At 53.6% G+C, this 5,773-nt stretch overlaps 1 protein-coding gene across 1 annotated transcript; it reads right to left on the bottom strand.

Moving 5' to 3' along the window:
- Window positions 1–1,010: 1,010 nt before the first annotated feature.
- Window positions 1,011–4,307, bottom strand: YAE1 (YAE1 maturation factor of ABCE1). The gene is made up of 3 exons (XM_074199215.1): window positions 3,518–4,307; window positions 2,183–2,304; window positions 1,011–1,452 (listed from the first exon to the last, which is right to left on the bottom strand). The coding sequence occupies exons 1-3, from the start codon at window positions 3,824–3,826 to the stop codon at window positions 1,062–1,064; spliced, it is 822 nt and encodes a 273-aa protein (XP_074055316.1). The 5' UTR covers window positions 3,827–4,307; the 3' UTR covers window positions 1,011–1,061.
- Between the last annotated feature and the right edge of the window lie 1,466 nt (window positions 4,308–5,773).

Genomic DNA, 5,773 nt, shown 5'->3' with positions numbered 1-5,773 from the left:
GAGGAAGTGAACAAAGAGTTAGCAGCTAGGGGTAGGATATTTCAACCATCAGAGCTTCTTCTAATTGCATAACTAATACTGTCCAAACAAAGGTAGGTAAGCCAATGTCAGAAATGGTCTTTTAGGAGCAGTCAGGTAGCACAGTAGATAAGAGCACTGGCCCTGGAGTCAGGAGGACCTGAGTTCAAATCCGACCTCAGACACTTAAATTACCTAGCTGTGTGGCTTTGGGCAAGCCACTTAACCCCATTGCCTTGCAAAACCTTAAAAAGAAAAATAAATGGTCTTTTAACATTTCCCACATTTTTACAGGGACAGCTAGGGGTTACATACCACAGTGGCTGGAGAAGTCTGAGATAATCAGAGGCTGTGTAGCCACAGGTAAGTCACTTCAGCTTGAGGAGCTTTGGTTATCTTATCCACAAAATAGGGATAATAATATGCTGTGAACTACTTCACTGGGTTGCCTTAATGATCTAAAGACATGTGAGTGGTTTGGATCTATGCATGAGCAAAATGAAAGTTCCAGTGATTTATGTGTGTCTGGTGGCTAAGATTTGGGAGCTAGGTAGATTAATTTCTGATTCTGTGACCAGATTAGTGACAAGGACATCAGAAAAGAAATGTGTGCCTAGCCCTCATCCACTTTGTTATTAAGTCTGAAAATCACAGTTACCAGCCAATGATGGCCTGACAACTAGAATTTCAAAGATGTGCATTAGACTCATAATTACAGAAGAGTTTGGGGAAAACTCTCCTGGGATTAAAGATTTTTTTTTTCCAGTTCCTCATTCATAAGATAAGGGAGCAGAGACTACTATTAGCAGAGCAAGACAGAAACACAGTGAAGGAAGAAGAGCAGGTGCAACGGGCTGGGACATGGGGAGAGAAGCTTCTGCCAAGTCAAGGTAAAATGTCAGCAAGCAGACTGGTAATGGCTGAACAGATTAAAGCAGAATTCAATCAAAATTTTGGTCCAAATGCTGATAAAATGAAAAAGTTCTATACAGTAGTTTTTTTAAAATATTATTTGTGACAACAAAGTGAAGCTAGTTTCCTGGTCACTCGATGTTCTGTAGGATGTCCATGGACAAGCCCAGTTGCTCCACTATGCTGGTGGTCTGCTCTAAAAGCCAGGGGAAGTTTGGCTGTGCAGAATGTGGCCCCCACTGTGTTGGACTGCTTGCATCAGCCCTCTGGTGGCCATTTGTGTTGGAGTCCACCTCAGGCATCCTGAGACCATCCTCTTTGATCTTCTTCTGGGCTGAGACCTCGGGACAAAGGTCCATGTCCTGGATGGAATCCAACAGATCTGCCACATGAGGCTGGGGAGGGGATGCCAGGTGTTGGAGGGCAGACTCTTCACACCGACCCACAGTGTCCAGAAGATCGTTTAGGGGAGCAATCCAAGAGGAGCTGCTGTCCTGAAGGCGACACCAGCAGAGCAGAGCACTGCATGAGCAGAAAAGCAACAATATCAAGATGCATGCTTAGAAATCCTGCCAGCTTTTATGGAAGTGCTGCCGGAGAGTGAAACAATCAAGTGTGGCCTGAATCTGAGGGGCAATTCAAGGTTTTCCCCTTTTAAATCTGTATGATGTAGTTTATGTTTCATGATTCTTTGATTTTTCAACACCTGAAACTAACAGCTGATTTTCCCATATGACATGGTTCTTTGTTAGAAGCAGTCAGGGGGCAAAGTGAATTGAAAAAATAAACAGTTAGCTAGCACAGTGCTAAGTGAGTCCTTCACAAAGAAGATCTCAGATTCTCACCCCAAGCCTGGAGGAGGAGGTGATTATTATCCCCATTTTATAGATGAGGAAACTGAGGCAAGCAGAGGTAAAGTGACTTGCCCAGGGTCACATGACTGGGATATGCCCAAGGGCAGACTGACCTCTGGTCTTCCTGACCCCAAGCTCTTCACCCTGAGCTGAGTACTCCTCAAAAGAGTAAATGCAAGAAAACTAACCATTTTTCTATTCCTCCCTCACCCACCCCTCCCAGACCCTGTCTCCAAGAAAGAATGTATTTATCTATAAGGCTGAATTTCTATGACGTAAGAAAAAAGACAATGGAAAGCTTTGTTTACAGACATTTCTACCACATCTATTTCTAGTAAATAATTGTGAAGTTGTTCCAAATTATGGCTCCCCAAAGGAAACAGGATTTTAGGGATTACCTTAGGGTTCCTCTGAGTTGCCCATAGTTTATAATGACTTCAGCACCCTCCTTATAACCTTGATTGAAGCCCTGCTGAAGGACAGCTGCTTTCCCAGCATCGACACCATCTCTATAACCTTCCTAGAAGAAGAAATAATTGCTATTAAGAAAGAGTTGTGAGGGAAGTCCTGAGCTTCAGATGCCATCTAGAAGGCAGTGATGGAACCTGGATCCCTGTGGAGGCTTCCACCTGACTAGGTGTCTCCTTTCACTGTCTCCCCTCAGAATCACTAGAATTATAGGGGAAAGTCCTGAGTCCCTTTGAGTACCTCTGTGAATGTCTTTTCCTGAGGGTGCCTGGGAGGAGAGCAGGACAGTTTCCTCCTGGACGTGGCCCATTATTCCTTAACCCTGAATTAACCCACAAAGGACCTGTTGCCCCCACCTCCAGCGGGGACACCTAATTCATCTTTCTTGAGGGGTGGTGGTCAGATCATGTCTGGACGCATGTATTCAGTTCTAGGAATCACATTTTAGGAAGAATAGAGAAAAACTGAGCTGAATATATTAGAACCATGCTGGAAGCCAGTGAGGACAGAGAATCACAGACTTGGAAAGGCCCTCAGAACTCTCCATTGCTTGCCCCAGGACGGGCTGGCATTTGTTACAGGCCCCGGCTCCTCTTTGGACTTCATTTTGCAGCCACTGATCGTTCTCTCTTGCTGTGGAACACGAACGATTTGGTTTATGGACAAGGATGGGGGGGGGGGGGAACAATGAAATCTTTTCACTAAGTTTTGGTGTCCTACATAGTTTAAACATTTACCAACACGATTCTGAGAAGATCCTCTTTACCGCACTGCCCATGGGGTCCATCACACACAGAAAAGCAAAGAATTCTAGGTCTTAATACTTTTTTCCACCTGCTAGCGAAGATAAAAGGCACGGGCGGCGATCAGACCACGGAGACCCGGCGTCGCACGCACTGCGGCTGCGCCGGCCCCTTTCCCAGGAGATACATTGTCTCTCGGGCCGGTCTGCCCGGATACTTTGTATCCCGCCGGACACGTGCCTCTTATTTACAAACAAAGGCCTTTAAAGGCTCCCGAGCGGCGGAAGCCCCCAGCCTGCACCCCAGGCCCGCTCCCCCCGCACCCCCAGAAGCTCCAGGTCAGGGCGCCAGGCCCAGGGGGAGGGGCCGAACGCCACGTGCAGGCAGCCCGGCAGCCAAGTCCCGCCCCTGACACCCCTTATTGGCTAAGCGAGCGCGCGCGCGTCACTTCCGCCGCCGGCCCTCCACGAGCCCGCCGCCCCCACCTCCCTGGGCTCCGGGGGCTTCCGGGCCGGGGCTCACCCGCACGCGGCTCTCCACGCGGCTCCTCCATTCTCGTTGCGCCGGCAGCGTCTCGTCAGCCTCGTCGTCGAACACGTCCGCGTCCGCGTCCTCCCCGGGTCTCGCGCGTGCCGCCCTCAGCCACGACATCGCGACCCCACCCCCACCCCCGACCCCACCCCCGGAAGTGCCCGCCACCACTTCCGGGGAGGGTGAGGCTCGATCCAGGGCCCCACCCTTTCGTCCGCCTGCGGTGGGCGACTGCGCGGCCATCTTTGGCGAGGGCGGGAGCTCCCGGGGAAGTCCAAACGCTGATGCCGCGGCGGCCATTTTTGGAAAGGGCAGGCGCCGCTAGAGCGCGCTCATACTAAGACCGCCATCTTTGGAAAGGGCAAATTGGGCTTTGTCCCATCCCTTTCTTCAAAGTTTTACGCGTGCCCGGAAGAGCATCGTGGACGGTAGGGGTTAGCCGGAAGTGCTTTCTCTGTGGTCGCCATCTTTACAAAGGGCAAGCGCTTCTCCGTCCCGTGCCTCCTCTCTGATGTTCTGCGCATGTACGGAAGGAAGTCGTCGGTGGCGGGGTGAAGAGAAAACGCGCTTGCTTCGCGGCCGCCATCTTTGTGAAGGGCGAGCGCGGCTTCGCCCCTCTCAGGAAGCGTTTCCAGGCAGGCCCGGGAGGGAGCCGCGGGCGCCGCACCGGCTCTGTGACGTCCGCTACCGGTTCTGAGCCTCTGGGAGCCGGGCCCCTGCTAGGAACGGGGGAGAGGCGGGCGGCCGCTGGCGAGAGGTTCCCCTTCCGGCGGACGCACATCCGGGCTCTCGGCGCGGAGGGGGGCGGGGCTCGGCGCCTGCCCCTTGCCCCGGAAGGGCTCGTTGCCCGGCCGCGCGCATCCGCTCCGGATGACGTGTGTCCTTGAGGCGGTGACGCAGTGACGTGAAGGGCGGTGCCCGGGGACCGCGCGCTCCAGGCCCGGGCCGCGGAGCCGGCCCGCGCAGGCGCAGTCTCTGGGCCCTGCCTGCCGCCGCCGGGGCCATGCGCCGGGTTCCACCGTAGTGAAGGCCAAAGCCCCGGACCTCAGGCCCGCTGAACCCGGGCTGTAACTTTTCTTTTCTTTCTTTTTTTTTTTTTTTTTAAGCATTTTTAAACAATGGGGTTAAGTGACTTTCCCAAGGCCATTACGAAGTGTCTGAGGCCGCATTTGGACTCGGGTCCTCCGGCCTCCAGGGCCCGGGCTCTATCCACTGGCCCTCCTGGCCGCCCCCAGCTATAACCTCCTACAGCTCTGTGGACGGGGGGTCGCCCGTGTTCGCTTAGAGACCCCCGTGGCCTCTCCTGGAGACGCGTGCGGGGCTGCCCGAGCTGCGGCGCCCACGGACCGCCGTCCTGCGCCCGCAGCATTCCGCGCTTCCACGGACCCCATGCTTTGGGCGGCACAGATAGCACAGATTCAGGGTCCAGAGGAAGGCGCCACGTAGGGAGGGCCAGGAGGGCCGGGAGGGCCGGGAGGGCCAGGAGGGCCGCGAGGGCCGGGAGGGCCAGGAGGGCCGGGAGGGCCGCGAGGGCCGCGAGGGCCGCGAGCCGGGATCCGGCCCCGAGGGTTCCCCAGAAGCCGGCCAAGGGGATGAAGAGGGAGAATGGCAGGCGGCGGGGGCGGGTGAAAGTGCCCACCCAGGAGGGCCCCGGAGGCCAGCAGCGCGGTCCGGGGATGCCGCAGATTCCTCTTCTAGTGTCGGCCCAGTCCAGGGGTAGAGATGGGGACTCCATAGGGATTTCCTGGGTAGGGGGAACTCAGTGAGTTGCCCAGAGTCATGCAGCCAGAATGCGTCATATAATTAAGGCAAATTGTTTTCAATGACTCTAGTTTGTTTGAGCAGGCCCCTTGTGCAGTGCTTTGGGGTTCAACAGGATCATCTCAAATTACTGGTAAACCAGAGCGTCCCAGAGGACCCTTACTGCTCATAGGAAAGGCTCTTCCACCTATATTCTCTGTTGGATAACACTCAGCGGCATCATTGTTTCAAACTTTGCTTTAAATGGATAATTGGAGAATTGGCTGACAAAGTGAGCTCTTAACTCTTAACCTTTCCCAGCCTCAGTTTCCTTATCTGTAAAATGTAAATAATGAGAGAGGTACTCCCTGAGTTGTTTTGAGGATCAAATGAAGTAACATATGTAAAGTGCTTTGTTAAGGGACTTGCCCAAGGCCACACAGCTAGGTAATTATTAAGTGTCTGAGGCTGGATTTGAACTCAGGTACTCCTGACTCCAGGGCTGGT

This window comes from Macrotis lagotis, chromosome 8 (genome assembly GCF_037893015.1).
Source record: "Macrotis lagotis isolate mMagLag1 chromosome 8, bilby.v1.9.chrom.fasta, whole genome shotgun sequence".
NCBI lineage: Eukaryota > Metazoa > Chordata > Mammalia > Peramelemorphia > Peramelidae > Macrotis > Macrotis lagotis.
Note: the sequence above shows the minus strand (reverse complement) of the source record. Positions and strands in the feature narration are given on the sequence as shown.